Source organism: Peromyscus maniculatus, chromosome 6 (genome assembly GCF_049852395.1).
Source record: "Peromyscus maniculatus bairdii isolate BWxNUB_F1_BW_parent chromosome 6, HU_Pman_BW_mat_3.1, whole genome shotgun sequence".
Taxonomy (NCBI): domain Eukaryota; kingdom Metazoa; phylum Chordata; class Mammalia; order Rodentia; family Cricetidae; genus Peromyscus; species Peromyscus maniculatus.
The window spans coordinates 66,010,910-66,029,500 of NC_134857.1; the positions used below are offsets into that span (position 1 = coordinate 66,010,910).

At 44.4% G+C, this 18,591-nt stretch overlaps 1 protein-coding gene across 10 annotated transcripts in view; it reads right to left on the reverse strand.

Moving 5' to 3' along the window:
- Fhip1a (FHF complex subunit HOOK interacting protein 1A) overlaps window positions 1-18,591 on the reverse strand; it is a 236,394-nt gene that overhangs the window by 32,736 nt on the left and 185,067 nt on the right. For all 10 annotated transcript variants that reach the window (XM_076574338.1, XM_042279223.2, XM_076574340.1 and 7 more), the window contains one exon: window positions 3,691-3,858. In XM_076574338.1, coding sequence (XP_076430453.1) covers window positions 3,691-3,858 — 168 coding nt within the window. The remainder of the gene's footprint in view (window positions 1-3,690; window positions 3,859-18,591) is intronic.

Genomic DNA, 18,591 nt, shown 5'->3' on the forward strand with positions numbered 1-18,591 from the left:
GTCAGAAGCAACACACTGTCCCATTCCAAGTCACGGCACATGCTACACCCTTACCTAGAACGTCTTTCCTGCCTCCTCTGAACCTTTCTGTTCTCTCTCACAATACATCCACCCAACACTTCCTTTTCTCAAATAGATATCCTGCTTATCTATTGCCGTGGCAACCCCTGCCAATCACTGGCAAGGTGCTTGGCAAGGTGCGTTTCTTTTACTGAGTTGTAAGAGTCTTTTAGTCTACGTACAAGTATTTTAAATGATCTAAACATTTCCAACCATTCTGTGAACTGCCTTTTCAATTTTTAAAAATTTTGTTTACTGCTGGGCAGTGGCACATGCCTTAATCCCAGCACTCGGGAGGCAGAGGCAGAGGCAGAGGCAGAGGCAGGCAGATCTCTGAGTTCAAGACTAGCCTGGTCTACAGAGCGAGTTCCAGGAAAGCTGGGACTACACAGAGAAACCCTGTCTCGAAAAACCAAATAAATAAGTAAGTTAAAAAATTGTGTTACTTCTTTATTCTTTGAAACTATTATCATATATGTGTACATGATGTGTGTGCTCACACATATCCCTGTGCATGTGTGGAGGTCACAGGATAGCTTGAGAGTCGGTCCTCTCATTCCAACTTAATGTGAGTTCCGTGGATTGCACTCAGGTCACCAGCTCTGCACAGAGAGAGCCTTTACCCACTGAGGCATCTCACTAGGCCTTAATTTATATTTATTTTTGACATAGGGTCTTGGCTATGTAACCTAGACTAGATTCCAACTTGTGAAACTCCTGTCTCAGTTTCCAGAATGCTAGGCTCACAGGAAAACACTACCCACAAAACTTGGTTTTCATTTCTTAGATCCTTAAAACACTAAAGCTCTTCATGTTGAATATGCCCAGTTTGTCTAATATTTTTTTTGTTGCTCATGTTTTTGGTGTCATATCTTAGAAACAATTGCCAAGACTACAAAGGTTTTTCTCATTTTCTTTAAACTTTAAGTCCTTGATTCATTTTGAGTTAACGTTTGTTTATCGTGTGAGGTAGGAATAAGTCTTCTAACCTATGAACATAGAAATGCTTTTCATATATATGTGTATGTGTGTGTTATTTTTGTTGTAAATATGACTGATATCTTAATCTGATTTTTAGATTGCTCGCTGTGAAGGTTAGTGTTATTGCCAATGTGACAGACCCTAAAATCACCTGGGAGGTCGACCTCTGGGCATGCCTGTGGGGGATTATCTTAGCAACCTTGATTGATGTTGGAAAGCCCATTTTAATTGTGGGCCACACGAAAGTGAAGCTAGCCCCAACATGCACACAGTCATCCTTCTGTGTCCCTGACCATGTGATGTGACCGGCCATTTCAGCTCCCGCTGCCTTGAGGTCCCTACCACGAAGAACTCTCCTCTGACATAAAGCAAACACTGCCTCCTTTAAGGAGCTGTCTCTGTCAGAAAAGTTTATCCTAGCAAGAGGAAAAGCAGCGTTAAGACACTCACTTTGTCTAACAATAAAGCTGATTTTGTACATGCAATTGTATTTTTGCAGCCTCGCCGACCTCATAGCCCTTAGGGTTTTGTTTTTTGTGGGTTTTTTTTTTTTGCATATAAGATCATGCCATCTAAAAAGCAGGCAGCTTTAATTATCTGGGTCTTTATTTGCTTAATTATATAAACAGAAGCACTGCTTAAATAATTAACAAGCACACTCTTACCTTACCCCTTTCTTAAGGGAATGCTTTCTCCACTGTTAGGTTTTAGCTCAGAGCTCATAGATAACCTGGCTCAGCTTAAGGAAGTCCCCCACTATTCATGGTCTGCTGTGTCTAAAAACCATCATTGTCCTCTGTTCTTGTAAGCTTGATTATTGTTTTTCTATCTACCTCAGACAAATACAATCAAAGAGTTCATGCTTTTGTTACTGGCTATAATATCTTTTTGATACTTAGTGCTATATCTTCAAGGTTCATCCATGTGGTAACATCTCAAAATAACTTATCCTTTCCCTTGTAATTTCTTGATCTTCTAGGTATTTATGAGTATATTGTTTACAGTATGTATATATATCTACCTACCTGTGGATTTCTCAAATTTCTGTCAATGATGTTTTTAATTTAAACTCACTGTAATCAGACAATATACACAATTTCAATCCTTTTACATCCATTGAGCCTTGTTGTTGATTTGGCTTGTGGTCTGCCTTGGAGAAGGCTGAATGTGGACCTTGCTCCTAACAGGTGAAATGTTAAATGAGATTTTTTTTTTTCCTAGTATACCACTTAAATTTCTGTAGATGAATTTCTAAACAGTATTATTAAATAAGAAACACAGAGCCAAATACAGGGGTGAAAGCCGTAGAGATCAGAGAAATAGTGAGAGCCACCAGCTAGCCTTAGCTCACCACGCCACCGTAGCTTCCCAAGAGAGCTTCTTCCTGTCTAACCTGCACTTTTATTGCCTTGCTGTTCTGCCTTCTCATTGGCTGTTAGCCCAGCTACCTCACTTCCTTGTTACTGCCTGTCTGTACAGACCTCCAGGTCTCTATGGTTGGTACTGGGATTAAAGGCGTGTGTCACCACACTTGGTTGTTCCCTAGTGTGTCCTTGAACACACAGAGACTCTGCTTGCCATGTGATTGGATTAAGGGTGTGTGCTACCACTGCCTGACTTTTGTTTATGGTTAGCTATACCCTCTGATCTCCAGGCAAACTTTATTTATTAACATACAAATAAAATATCACCACAAATTTTCTTAATTTTATTCACAGTTTTTATTTATTTATTTATTTATTTATTTATTTATTTATTTATTTATTTATTTAATTGAGACAGGGCCCTGCTATGTATCCCAAGCTAGCCACAGGTTTCCAAACTTTCTGCCTCAGCCTCCTAAGTGCTAGTTTACAGACCTGTGCTACCGTGCCTGCCTCCTGGCTATGAATACATATAATATAATACATACAATATAATATATTTTTTCCTTAGTAGTTGCTTTTGTTCTTTCAATAAACTTATCAGACTCTACTTTGGATTTAAACTAAGTTAATTCAAACAAAATACAGAAACAGTAGTCCTATATAGTTCTGTTCTCTCCTCTCCTCTCTGTGCTATTTTTAAACATGTAACACACATACACTATAAACTCAAAGATAGACTGTTAGATTTTTATCTTTCGCTTTTAAAACAGTTGCTGACATTAAACAGATACAGTCTTTGAGGAGGGGCTGCATTGGGTGACACTCTTACTACTTAATGACTCTTCCAAGTTGAGGGGGGCTCCAAATGAAAACCTGACCCCACAGTTTCCCAGACTTTCACTCCAAAACAGCATGGACAGAGATTTGCTACCTCAGGCCTGGTTACTCCAGTTCCTTGGCTTTCGCTGCGCCTAAGTCTTTATGTTCTCAGAATTTTGTTCCTTCGGAAGTGCACTTTGCCAGTCCCACAGAAGGAAGCATCAACACAGACAAATTGAGAAAATTGGGGTGGGGGGGGCTCAGTGCCACCTCCCTAACAAAGGGACACCTGACAGGGGAAAAGAGTTATCAAATTATCTCTACTCAAAGAGAAAGAGGACAACAGCTGCAGCAAAGTGGAAAAGCGGGGAGGGATGGAGGGAAATATTCATAATTTCATTCCCCCAACAATTCCTTTGTGGAATCTGAGTTGAATGCATCCTTCCTCGGAAGCTCTCCTTACCCGAAAAGGGGTGTTGATCCGGCTGGTGAGAGTGTCCAGAATGTGGACATTTTCATGTTGGTGCAGGAGGATGAAGCGGAGGAAGATCTCCAGAAGTGCTGGTTCAGAGATGCTTCGCAGGAAAAGGTCCAGGTATGCAGTTGTGGTCATGACCTCCTCCACCGTCACCTGGAACCAATGGCAGTGAGCACAGAAAGTCACCTTCCCGAGCCTGCCAGAGACTCACCCCAACAACCCCCCCCCTCAACACAGGGACACCGCCATGAAAACCTTGAGCGCTTAGCTGAAGCCGACAACATGTCCAGTGCACACAACACCTGCCCTGTAGCTCAGTGGGGAAACGCAAAGACAGCGAAGGCACCCACATGCTCTGACAGTTCCAGTCAAATGCAGTTTAAACCCTATAAAAGTTTTAGTGCATACTCAAAATGGGATGAAAGATTATGAAAAGTATTTATATGCTTAATAAAGGAATAATTAGAAAGTTTGGTATAATTTGTCTCATTATTAGTCATTCAATAAACATTTACTGGGATCCTCCACATACAAGGAGCAGTAAACTTGAGAACATGCTTTATGTTCAGGAAATTGAGCTATAGCAAATTAAATGATCATGTAATAAATTGCAGAAGAGAGGTGCAGACATGGAGTGCTACAGATGTTCTCTCAGATGTGTTTCTGGAAAGCAGCAAGCCGATATTTTTATAAATGAGTACCACACATAAAACATTATTTATAAAGTGCTGTAAGAACTTATTGCTTAATAAAGTAATGGTGACTTTTTTATAACACAAATTTAGATTTTTTTCTACCTATATACTTTTCCTATTCAGAAAAAAAAAAAAAGTCAGTCTTTCAGTGACTCAGACTGGAGTTAGGTTTCTCACAGAGCTGAGGAGGAGAGGCTTACAGTGGAGGCCAGAGGTCAAAGTCAGGTGTATCTCTTGACCACTCTAAACCTTATGGGGTTTTTGGCGGGGCAGGGGATATCTTACCGATCCTGGAGGTCACTCATTCCACTAGTATGGCCAATGGCCCCTCAGGGATCTGCCTGTGTCTGCTACCCTCGCCATGGAGTTGCAGAAACACACTGTTACCTAGCATTTCTTCATGGATGGTAGGGATCTGAACCTGGGTCCTCAGGCTTGTGTGGGAGGCACTTCACTGACTGAGGCATGTCCTCAGCCCCTCGACCTTAAACATGTTGATTCTAAGAGCTACTGTGTGCTCCCTGTTCTCCTAGAAGCAGAATGTAGCAGCTGATCTTTCTATCTAGAGGTTATCACCAAACTGTTAATGTCTCTGCTGGGCACAGAAACGTCCGCCTTGGATGCACTGAAGTCACCAAATGCACAGTTCCAGCTCCGGAGTTCCAACACCACTCACTGCAAACACCCACCCCACCCCATGTACTTGGTTCTCAATGAAGCAGATGGCAGTGCTCTGTGAATGAGTGTGTCTCCTCTTTTCCATTTCTCCCTCCCTTTCCAAGTGCTCACTGTCACTTTAATCGTACCATTACCAGGGCCATTCTTTTTATACGACATTCCTCTTCTCCTTTTAATTTTCAGCTTTAAAAACCCACAGATCACTTTAGAAACCAGATGTCCAGGGCTTCGAGATGGGTGTAGATAGGCCATGAATGGCTGCATCTGTGAATAAAGGCTTGACGCTATCTATTTTGGTGGTTTGAATTACTTTTTATAAGTTCTTGGTGCTCAGCTGTGTTCTGGATAGATGAGTCCAGGTGGGTAAAATATCACAAAATCAGCTGTCTCCTTTCTTCACTCTAATACATAATGGACCTTATGGTAATAAAGCCCAAATGAATTCACTCTTTCAGAACCCACTGAAACCCCCACAATGGTGTTCTGAGTGACAGGGCACATCACTGGAGTGCAAGCACCCTCGTCCAGCGTGGCAGCAACAGTGTGAGCACAGAAGCATTCAGGCCGCATGAAGTCGTCCATCCACTTTAAAGGGCTCTCTGTAGCCCAAATACAGTAAAGGAAGCGGAAGCAGTGAATATCAACCCTGGGCAAATAAGTCAGACTGAGAAAAGTGCATCTCACCACTGTCCTGCTTCTGCAGCTAGCTGCTCCAGCCTGGGGCTTTCTGTAGCTCTCTGTGGGACTTGCAGGGGACATGTCTAAAGCTGTCCTGAGGTCCATACCTAACCATCCTACTACAGTACACCAAGGTGTGCACACAGAGGACTTCCTTGTAGGTGAATGGCAGCTATTCCTCAAAGATCCAGCAATTGATATCTGCCAGAGTTAAACATAACTTAATTCTCCCATATACTCCATGCCGCATAATATACCACCATATACTCAGCACATAAGTATGGAATTACTATATGTTTGGATTGTATTACATTAGAATGCTTGCTTGTAAACACTTGCTGTTTGAGTTGTTAACTTGAGTTTCACGGGGGAAAAAAGTTAAATTAATTTTTAATTAGGCTTAGGTCAGGATTTCCAGCAATTTCTGAAATGACCCTAAACTGTACTACTAACTTCGCAGTAGGTATTTGTGTGACTTGATGGTCTCAAAACTGACAATTATAAAATCTAAGCATCAATCAATTATAAACCACTGAAAAGGTTCCACATCCTACAGCATTAAATATTCAGTCAAGAATTAATTTTTTATGGGAAAATAAATAGGCACATTTGTCACTAGGTAACTTGGATTTCATCTTAATAAATGGCAAAATTGTATGTGCTACAAATAATTGTTTTACATAAGTTCATGATTTATTAATATAAACATATAATCTGTATACCTATTTTATATACCTACTGTGGTAAAACGTGTAAAGTCCCCTCATAGACTCATGGGTTGGACACTTGATCTCTATCTGGTAGTGCTGCTCAGGAGGCAGCGCCTCACTGGAGGTGTCATTGATGGAGACCATGAACCCAGCCCTGACTCCTGCCCTCTCTGTGTCCTTTCTGCTGACACTGTGTGACTGATTCCTCTGCTGCCGCCCCTTCCCCACCATGGTGGATTGTCCCTTCCTAGACTACAAGCCAAAGGAAACCCTTCTTTCCTCTGGTTGCTTCCTGCTGGATGGTTAGGGCAATGAGAAAAGTAAGGAATACATCTGTATACCTAGCGTCAGCTAAAACGGCCCAGGCAAAGGAATTCCAACCAGACAAACACCTAAGAAGCCTTGTTCAACATGTGTCCTGGAGGCTCTTCCACCTGTCCTTTCTCATTGTTCTCTCTCTCTCTCTCTCTCTCTCTCTCTCTCTCTCTCTCTCTCTGTGTGTGTGTGTGTGTGTGTGTGTGCATGCATGTGCACACATGTGCTCTGTATATAAAATGTTACTCAAGCCTCCTCCCCATCCACTGTGCTACACTCTCGACCCTTAGCTTTTGACACAGGCCTCCCTGTGTAGGCCAGGCTAAACTCTAACTAATAATACTCCTGCCTCAGTCTCCAAAGCATTAAGATCACAGGTGTGTGCTACCACATCTGGGGGTAGGTACATTTTTAGTGAAGATCTCCAAAATAATTAATGCCATTCAACACAGCTAAACAGGAAATGATGCTCAACCACAAACACGGAGTTCAACTATTCACATCTACTTGACTGCAACATTGGGATCGCTTGATGGAACCCTCAACCAAAATGATCAAGACAAAAAAATATAAATAGAAAAAAAGCAGAGAAATGAAATCATTCCAAACGGGCTGACAGTTAGCTCCTCTGATACTAAGTCTCTAACTTTACCAGCACTGCTGAACTGACATGTCCCGAGACTCCCAGAAGCTCCTTTACCGCAGGAGCGCTACATCAGCTATCCCCACTGGGTCACATGTGACCTTAATAAGCTCAAAAAAGCCCAGCAATCAACTAGCTGGAATCCAAGTCCGTCCTCGGGGGCCAACATGAAAGGGGGGTGTTGAGTAGCTATTGTTTACTACTCTTAGGCTGGATAAATGAAAAGATTTTATTTCTTTTTAGAAATCAAAGCTGTCATTAATAAGCTAAGAGGATTTAAGGAAGCACTTGGGGGACAGCATTTACATAACATGTTATAAATATTAAAAACCCAATCCCATTAAATATCAAGTTGCAAACTCTTTATAGATTGAGGTCACACTTACCTTAAACTAATACCCCAACCCGGAAACCCAGTGGTCCTCTCCTTCTACCTCTTGCCCGCACTGTATCCTTCAAAGCCTTTTATCCCAGAAAAGCTTTTCTGCCCCATTATCGTACACTCAGAAACTTCTCCTAATCCTCCCAAATAGGCAACGTCCTTAATGAGGCTAAGACTGAGAGCCTAAGTGTGATCACTTGAAAGCTAACGATAACCACAGAGGAAAGACACTCAGCCTGAGGAATGCAAAATGGAGCCTTCTGCTAGGATTCCAGAGCAGCATTAACAAAACACAGAAGTCGCAAACTAACTAGTCGATGATGAAGGACAACGAGCTGTAGCATGAGGACCTTTTGTCTCATAAGACTGTCAGTGTCTACCTTGTTCTATACAGGATGGCAGGCAGCTACCAACTTACACAAAACTAGCCAGCTATACAAATTAACTTGTCACTCAAATTAACAATGTCTATACACGACACGCTGCAGCTTGAGAATGTTATTTCATATTAAAAGGCAGGCCATAATGAATGAAGGAGCATAGTGAAAACTCAAATTCCACCCACTCCCACAATCATCCTTGATAGGATAAAGACAGCCGTGACCTGAAGAATCAACACACCTGCTGCCTAGGCACTGCCTTTGCTTGCTCCCCAGCCCACGTGCTAGGACGGAGGCCTTCCTTGGGGACTTGGTTTTAATACTGTCAGTCCCATTTGGTCCATTCGCTGAAGCGAATCTTTCTTTACCCACTTTCTCCAGCTTCCCTTAGCCCTTGCTTGGTTCTTTCTTCATGCCAACAGCCTCTGCCAGCCCCTTAAAGTTGTGTTTTCTAAAAAACATAGCTTGAGACTGGGTGAATGAATTCAATTTGCTGGTTCACTAATGGTTTAGACCATTTTCAAATAGAAAATGTAGTAAGTGCGAGTACTGTTCTGGGGAACTTAGGCATATATATTTTGTTAGAAATACAGACAAATTGCACTGTGTGCAGGCGCTTCACTGGTGTGCCCAGGAAATGTGATATGCCAGTGTTCAAAGCCCTGAGTGTGAGAAGCACCGTCATCCGACAAGCAGTACTTCCACACAGCTCCAAATCACTTGTGCGGGTCCATTGCCACCAGCGATCCAGCTCTGCCTACGGCTCAGCAAAGTGCACAGAGTTGACCCCAGCTTTCTGAGCAGGATGGCAACTGAATTTATAGTCATCCTACTTCTTTTTATCTTAGCCTAAAAGCTCCGCCCTCCTTTATTAGAATTTCAAGCTTTTGAGAAACAGACAAAATGGACCACTATTTTCTTTTTAAAAGGAGATGGATGCCACATTCTAGTTCTACAAAGTCAAAACTCTATACAAAAAAAACCAGCCCAGCCATCATGCCCACACTGCAGCAGCACATTAACTCGATACGTAGGAGTGAAATTGAGCATATAGACACTCTGACCCTTCTGTAATCAGCTCTACTTGGGTGATCCCATTTGCATCTAAATTAGCACCAGTGTCCTCTCTGTGATGACTGGTTTATATGTGTCTTGAAAAATAAATTTCCCATCTGCTAGCTGTTTCTTTGTGATCCAGTCACATTGGAGCAAGCAGATGGATCCTACCTTCTGTCACTCAGGTAGGTGGCAGGCAGTGGGGGTCAGGTGACTGTGACATCCTCTATAAGACAGAAGCCACCTTTCTTTGGCTTTTTCTCTGGTGCAGAGGAGTAAACTAAGTAGCTGGTTCCATGGGTCCGTGGTGAGTTCTCCCACCCCATGGTTCCAACCAGTGTGGAGAAACAGGAGGATCAGCAGAGCGAGAAGGGAGACTTGTTACATCACAGGAAACAGAACTGAGAAGGTCTTTACTGAACCCAAGCTGACGCCCACCAGCTGCTGCCAGAGAAGCAAGCCGACGGACAGGAAGCTTGTCCACTGGGGGTAGCCAGGGGCAGCGGCTGGAGGGACTCTTCACAGCCACCTCTCCCTTCCAAGGACACAGACCCCCAGATTCACATTCAAGTGCAAAAGGGGAGACAAGACGCCCTGGTTCCCAAAGAGTGGCCCACCCCAGACTTCAGCCAAAAATTCAAGACAGGAAAGATTCAGTTACTCAAGGTCTGAAAACAGTCTGTAGTTGCTGAATCAGGCCCCCTCCTGACTCCCTTCTGCTCCGCCACCTTAAGGCCACCCAGTACACTGATGCCACTGCCAGAGGCAGGCTGAGAAGGATGGAGGTGACATTCAATGTCATCGAGTTGAGCTACTTATTCCCAAAATACTTTAAAAAGAAGGAAGTGGAAGTGATGGCTACATTGAGGACGTCTGCAACATAGTATGTTTTAAATGAAAGCCAGCCTCAACCTTTTCTCTATACCCGTTCTGTTTTCAGGGCAGATGGAGACGGTCTGCCGTGCATACTGCTGATGCCGTAGAGATGGTACCTTCTGGGGTTCCTGACTTGACCCACCTTTCAGGAATGGCCCTCTTCAACAAACATTTGTTGAAGACATTGAAAACTCAGCACTTAGCGATGAGGATGGAAAGACAGCCAACGCCATGCTGTTTGCTATTGCACACAAAGGCCAGCACCGGGACGGTCTAAGACCTGACTTAGGTCTGTCCTGGGAGCCAGGGAGTCATGCTAGAGCCAGAGAGCATGGCTGCCAGTCCTGGACAGACGGCGGATTTTAGAAAGAGCACAGGGTTTTCAGGTGGGCAGACCCGGGGGGTTCAAACCTAACAGTTTTTACTGTGTGGGCTGTACTGTGCCATTTACTCTCTCTGAGCTGCTTCCTCCGCTGTAAAATGGGGATAACCACAATATCTAGAAGTATTTGAGAATTAAAGGCAATGCCTATGCATCTCAATGCAAGATGGGACTAACAGGAACAAAATGGCTACTATTTTCTGATTTGGGGCATCAATTTAAAATAAACAGAGGGTCGGGTGAGCAGAGGTACTGGTGACAGTCAGGACAAATTTACGTTGGGAAGTGGCTGGACATTACAGCAGCTCTTCCAAAAACAAAGCCCTTCTAATTCTCCTTGCCAGCATTTTGCCGAATTAGGAGGGGCTGTGGTCACTGCAACAGATAAGCCCAGGAGACTCCAAAGAGTAAGTGTGTCTATCCTAGGGCAGGATGGGTTTACCAGGGCCATTGGATTCTCTAAAACATGTTCTGTTTGCCATGTTCACCCATTTAAACCTCATTCTAATCCCACAGGACCAGTTGAACAATAGTTTAGAGAAGAAGTAATAGTGAGGTTGCCAGCAGAAAACAGCCACGTCTAAGAGATCTCTGCTTGACAAAAGGGTTAGCCAAGTTGAAGTCACTCTTCTTATAACACAAAGATGGTTTTTCTCTTGCCCTTCACAAACCACAAACCAACCCCCACCACACACCTCTCTGGAGCAGTTGACAAAGGGCTACTTCTAAAGCTTCTTGTCCCATATTATATGCATATTATTTGTACCCTCTGGCTTCATAATGCAATTTACCAGACAATAATTTAATATATGACCCAGCATAATTAAATTCCATCTAATAGAGTTCAGCTGTGGAGATACTCCAAGTCAAGAATGGTAAAATGTGTCTGTAACCCTAGCATGTGGGAAGCCGAGGCGTAAGGACTTGAGTTCAAGGAGGCTAGCCTGGGCTGCATAGGAATTAAGGATAGCCTGTACATACTAAACAGAAAGAGGAGGGAGGAAGGATGAAGGGAGGGAGGGCATACCGCAGACAGTATCTAAGAGTGGATTTCACAGCCTAACTCTGGGGCCAGAACTGGTGAGAAAACTGGGGTGGGGGTAACTCAGAAGCAAAGATGGGAGGGATATTCCAAAGAAAGTGGCATCTATCTCTTCCTTGTTTCCTCATTGTTTGATAAAGACTCTCCCTTTGGGATTCAAATTTACTATTTGCAACATGAAAAATGATAAAAAGCATCATTGTCCATCAGTTGCTGAATATCCCCTGAGCATTTAAGGACTCTGCTAAGCATATTGTTTCAGTTCATGGCATCCATGCAACCTTTCAGAACCAACTCCAATGACCCAGACAGAAGAGAAAAAAATAAATCTCTCCTGGAAAAGCAGTTCCTCCAGGAACAGGGTTAGAGAATGTGGTGGTTTGAAAGGTAATGGCTGCCATAGGGAGTGGCACTATTAGGAGGTGTGGCTTTGTTGGAATCGATATGGCCTTGTTGGAAGAAGTGTGTCACTGTAGGGGTGGGCTTTGAGGTCCCCTATGCTCAAGCTACACCCAGTGACACAGTTCACTTCCCATGGCCTGTGGATCAAAGATAGAGCTCTCAGCTCCTTCTCCAGCACCATATCTGCCTGTATGCCATCATTTCCTGCCATGATGATTGTGGACTGAACCTCTGAAACTGTAAGCCACCCAAATTAAATGTCCTCCTTTATAAGAGTTGCTGTGGTCATGGTGTCTCTTCACAGGAACAGAAACCCTAACTAAGACAGAGGAGGAGGAGGAGGTCTGAGGCTGGCCCACTGAGTCACAAGTTCCTGCTATAGCCTCCTCTAAACTCAAAGACCAGACTACTGTCTCTGGCCATACAACAGGTCTGGAGGGCAACCCTGTGGATGCACTCCAGTGTTCCGTGGCCTGCCCTCACTTTACTAAGTGATGGTAGAAATGTGCGCCTGTCCCCAGTGCAGCTTTCCATTCATACAAATCTCCACTTCTATCTTTGCGGCCAGGCCAGTGCCATTTCTCAGTCTTCTTCATGTATTTATCCATCCTTCAAGACTGCCAACTTTGCGTAGAAACATGTACATCTGACCCACTGAGCCAATTCTCAAAGGACACCGTGCACTGTCAAGTGCTCAGAGCATAATCAATAAACAGACTGAGATGCACACTGGGACCATGTCACTAAAGAAAAAAAAGAGATAAAACCTGGTGTCCACAGCCCCTGTTGGGGCTGATATCTGTAACAGGAGCATTTATTTATACTGAATAATCTTCATTGAAAACACAGACCTAACTCAAGCCATACTCTTGAATGAGAGCACCTCAGAAAAGCGACCCACTGCGAAGAAGAAATGCTTCCTTGGGCTTTCCCTCCATTTCTCTCCCAGATTAACACAACAGTCCTATTCAGTCCTGGTAAGGCTGCCTCCCGACCCACGAGTGGAGGGGAAATGTATGGGCTAGACTCTCAGCCAGCAGCTGACTCCAGGAAGGCAGGATTGCCTGCCATGCCTGTATTTCACCCCCAGACTCCATCTGCCTGCTGGGCTAAGTGCATCATTTTGGGGTGAAATTTTATATTTAGACCAATTTTCCCAGGCATGAAAACTACAGCAAAAACAAGCTCTGGTGACAAAAGACAGATTTCGCTCCTGGCTTATTTTCCATGAGCGACAAAGAAATCTCCACACAATGGTGAGACAGAAGGAGCCCAGGTGTCTGCCAGGACAAATTCAATAATTCTGGTCGTGGCTGTTCTCCTCTGTTTTCCCCAAACCTGCTCATCATCTGGCACTGGAGAGTCACAGCAGAGCATCTCATCAGAAAGCAAGTCAGAAAGAAATGAGGAGCAACCTGTCCCGCGGGAAGTCGGTGTGGGGCAAGAGACACCCATGGCAAGACGGTTCCCAGCAGGCCAACAGCCTCTGCTGAGTCCCTGGCCCTCTGGTTTTCTTACCACCTGCCTGGAGAGAAACTCACAGGCATGGCTGCTGATGGGTTTTGGATGTTCTCTTAGGACGGTGCATGGGAAAGAAGAAATGACTCACACCAAACTTGAGAGTTTTCCCTCTTGTGTTTGTCTGCACTGGTTCCTGAGGTGCACGTCACCTGGCTCCCATAGATAAGGCGGGGCTTTGTGTGAGCTTTGTTTTGCATCTTCTGTGTGAGGGAGGGTGGGGCCAGTCCCATCGTCTCCTAATTCCGAGGCTTAAGAACCGCGTTCTTTGGTGTGGTGTTATCGCTCCTGTGCACTTGTTGAAATTAGAGAGAGAAATCTAATTTCCCGTTTCAAATCACAAGTAACTGGAAGCTTAATTTATCATCCTAATTTCCTCTCCTACAATGGGACAGAGGAGACACGAGGCATGGCAGAGAGGTCAGCAGATGAGAATGCCACAGGACCTGCGTTAGCCTCTAAGAACAAACTCTGCTCCTCGGAGTGGTAAGACCGTAGATACCCGTGTGTCACCTCACTTCTGTGATTCTACAAGTAGTAGAACCAGACAGGAAGAGCTGCAGCTGAAGGGACAGAAGCAGGCACACCCAGGGGCAGTCGCTTAAGGCCACCCGTGGGCTTCCGGAGACCCACCTCCCAGCCAACAGCAGCCCGCCCACACAGGGCATTTCGGCAATTCGTGAAAGGGTCTCCTTGGATAGAGGGAGCTCTCCCCGGCCTGTGGCTGGTTTGGCTGATGGTCTGGTCAGAGCTGAGGGTGTTTCTTACCACTGAACTCGACCCCTGTGCTGTCTGTGGAGACAGCTCCCCGCCGAGGCATTAAGTCTGGAGACCAAGATGTGAGCTCATCTCTCCCTGCAGTGCTGCAGACTGCTCTGGTGCAGTGGACAACCTGCGCAACTCTACACCACGGCTCCGCGGAGCCTGGGCCTTCCCTGTACTTACAATCCCAGAGACGCCCAGCTTGCCATCAAGAGAAACCCAATCTGTTAATACCTAAGAAACTCTGAGTGTGTGGGAGACACTGTGAGATGTCTTCCCCACGGTCATTCCCCCCTCTTTGCAAGAAACCCTGACTTTAAAGTTTAAAAACAACAGGGGCTGGAGAGATGGCTCAGAGGTTAAGAGCACTGCCTGTTCTTCCAGGGGTCCTGAGTTCAATTCCCAGCAACCACATGGTGGCTCACAACCACCTATAATGAAATCTGGTGCCCTCTTCTGGCGTGCAGGCATGCATGCAGATAGAACACTGTATACATAAATAAATAAATCTTAAAAAAAAAAAAAGTTTAAAAACAACATCAAAAAAATATGTTTGCTTTGTATCCAGCTGTGGCTACCTATGTCCTGATTTGGGGAGACTATAAGTGGAAGCCATGTGAGGCATGGGAAAGGATCTTTGAAGGGAGATGTCTATGATCACAGCTTAATCTATGCAAACCAATACAGGGGTTCTCTAAAAATAAGATGATTGCCTTTGTAAATTTTAATAGCTTCTCCTCCCTAGCATTTAGAGCAGTGCCTGGCATATACTGGGTGCTCAAAATAAATGTGTTGAAATAATTAATAAATGAACGTTTCAGAATACAAGAAGAGCAGCCAACACTGACAGCTCATAATAATGCAGAAATAGAATGCAGTGACCCAGCCTCCAAACAATCCTCCAATGCATGACAACAGGGTTTCCAAGACTGATTACACCATGACTCATCATAAAACGCATACGGAACAACACACAGCACTCACCAGCACTAACCACAGTGTGCATCCTGATATTTATTTGGTTCCATTTTAAATGCTAATCTTGACCCAAGGTGACTTTACAATTCATTAACATGATGACTCAGTGCTTAAAAACTGTTTAAAATATAGATCTATATAACCTTCTCTGCTGACTTTTCTACTAACAAATAAGAATCAGTGCTAACATTTAATTTCTTAGTTATAATTCTAAAAAGCTTTAAATATGATGAAACAATGAAACAATGGCACAAATAATCAAAATAGCATGATTAGTTGTGACTGGAATTTCTCTATAAAATAAACATGAAAACACACAACACAACGCTATACTACACAACACAGTTCTATACTACATAACACTACACTATACAACACAACACCACACAACATGAGTACAGATGCCTTCCCCCAGCACAGGCAGCCTGGGAGCTATCCAGCACAGCCAGTGCTGACCCACTGTCCCTGACCCTATCCCAGCTCCTGGTGTGGTCCACACTGGCAAAGAGCTACCTCCCCTCCCAGCACCCATCAGAGCTGCTGTCCTCAGGAGCTTGGCTTGTAATGGTCTGTCCTGGTGACTAAGCACTGTGGTAACTGTCCTTGATCTTTGAAAATGAGCTTTCTTTCTCAGCTGAGAGTCTCTCGGGGACTATGGGTAACCATTTAAGGTAGCCGAGAGCACCATGGCATAGTATTTAAAATGATCTGCGGTGAGAATAGAAGACACTTGCATTTTAACGCTTAGTGTCTGGGGCCACAGGCAAGCCAATCACTTTCAGTTGTCTTGGTGGCTACAGGTGTAGAACAAGCTTGCACACTCTGTAGTCTTCCACAGTGGACTCACACACACAATAAAGGAGGGGTAGCAGTGAGATGTAGCAGAAGCATCCATACAGTACCTTCCTCTACAGAATCTGGCAAAAACATAAGCAGTGAAGCTTTCTAAGATAACAGAAACGTACTTTGGAATGCTCACAGGACCATCTAAGGCCAACATAAAGCTGCCAACTAACCTTCACGGCTAATCTAAGGCCGAAGGCTGCAGATGGCCTACAACCAATAAGATGCCTTGTTTCCCTCACAACCATTCTCAGCTGTAAAACAACAGTATTGACCTAGAGAACCACTGTCTCGGTTCTGAAATTCTGAGAGTCTCCAATTCTGCGTCAGTGGCTTGAAACTCAGAGCTAACGTGAATTCTGCATCTTAGTGTCTTACTCTCTAGCATAAGAACACACAGCCAGTACAGTGAGAAGGATGCTCACTTTTTTGATATATTTACTCAACCAATAGTGAATTTACTGAGTGAACTACACGTACACATCACACAAGCAGCTAGAGATACACAGAACAGAATGTGTCTGTCCCTGGAGGTACTCATGTGCTGGCCGACCAAGCTCATACAATGTCAGAAGTGCTAAGCCCGAGCTCTTGATCTCACATGACTGCTCAGAGGTGGTTTAGAGATGAGAGAAATCAATGTGTACTCAAGTGCAAAGTTTGTCTCAGTGTGGAGCTTGCACTGGGACTTAAACGTATACACTCCGGGGTGGACAGGCAGGAAGTAGAAGGGACAGTCCCTCAGGAACCCAGGGACAAGGACAGGCTCTGCAGAGTGTGACAACATGGATCTGAATTAAGATTTGCATTTGGAAACCACAGAGCAGCAGGCTGGGTGGGGCCAGGTTAGATGCGGTTTGCAAAACCAGGAAAAGGTGTCCAAGTTGTCCTCTGCGGGAAACAGGGCCTGGGGTGTGTTCTTTGGAATGGGGCAACAAATAATAACTGCGTTTTAAAAAGTGTGTGTGACCACTCATAAACTTGTTGGAACTAAGGAAGGGTAGGCTTTTGAAGACTGGGTAGAGGAGTGAGCTCCTGGCATTATGCTTCCGGCTGCCTCTTTCAGCCTTTCTCCCCAGGGAATGATGACAGACAGAATCTATCCCTCCCTTCCCCTCCCTTCCCCTGGAAGCCAGGCTTCTGGCAGCAAGCACACATTCTTCCATGCTTCTACTGCAGCTTCTATGCTTGCCTGATTCTGGGGTTTAATATTAGGAAACATCATCTACAAGAACAAGCCCTATTCTCCAGCATGAATTCCCAAAGTCATGAAGATGCTATCTGGTGATCCCTGTCTGACTGATTTTTTCTTTTTCCCGTTTCCTCAGAACACAGGTAGGGAAGACTCAGAACTCAGGCCATATTGACTTTTCTAGAACTTTATTTCAGGTTACTTTGGCTGCAAACTCAGTTTACTCTGATTCACACAGATGCGTTTTATTGTCAGGCTGAGGGCATCAGTGCAGTGGGTGGTTCTCCACATACTGCTAAGTCGTGGCAAATGACAGCAGCAAGACAAACTCATGACAGCATACGGGCAACCCCAACAGTGAGTCTATACAGAACCCCAAACTGATGGCTGTTGTATGGAGCTCTCACCACCCTTAGTCACTCATGCCCTTTCTCAGCTTCCCTAATGGCCCTAACTTCCATGGATTCCCAATGCCCCCACCACTCCATAGCAGGTATAACATGTCAAAATAAACACTAGAAGTCATATTTTTCTCATTGTTCAAGTAAAAGTCTGTATTCTATACCCTCTGAATGAGCAGCAGAATGTGTGAACAGTAAAATTAATTCTGCTAGAGAGCAACATAGGTTAATATAAAATGTCTCCTAGAGGCTCTATGTGTTGATGCCCAGCTGGTGGCACTTTTGAGAGGTGGCAGGATCATGTGGACAACCACCTTCATCAATGGAACTCATTGATGAATTAATCCACTGATGTGTTCACGGGTGACTGGGCTATTAGGACACAGACTTGGCTGGAGGAATTAGGTCACGGCGAGGCATTGAAGGGCGTTTCTTCTAAAATTATTTATTTATGTATGCATATGACTGTTTTTCTGGCATATATGTTTACCATGTGCATACCTGGTGCCCATGGAGCCCAGAAGAGAGCATCAGACACTCAGAAGCTGAAGTTACAGACTCTTGTGAGCTGCCATGTGGGTACTGGGAACTGGACCCCTGGGCCCCTGAGACAGCCCGAGGGTACATCTTATTTCTGAATCTTGCCTGCCCTCCTCACTCCTTCCCATCTTTGTTTCTTTCTCTTAATCATATGCTTCCCACCAAGATGTCCTACCTCAGCAAGGGCCAAGAGTCAATGGAGCCATGTGACCATGGACTAAAACCATGAATCCTTCCTTTCCCACTTAGGTTGTCTTCTCAAGCATTCTGTCACAGTGCTGAAAGCGACTCGTTCAAGGAACTGCATGTTAAGGGATTGACATGTGATGAAACTATGGCTGATCATGTGCCGACTGTGGGGAGCGACATTCTGAGTATGCCTTTCTTGGGGGAGCCTCTCTCAATATCTCTTT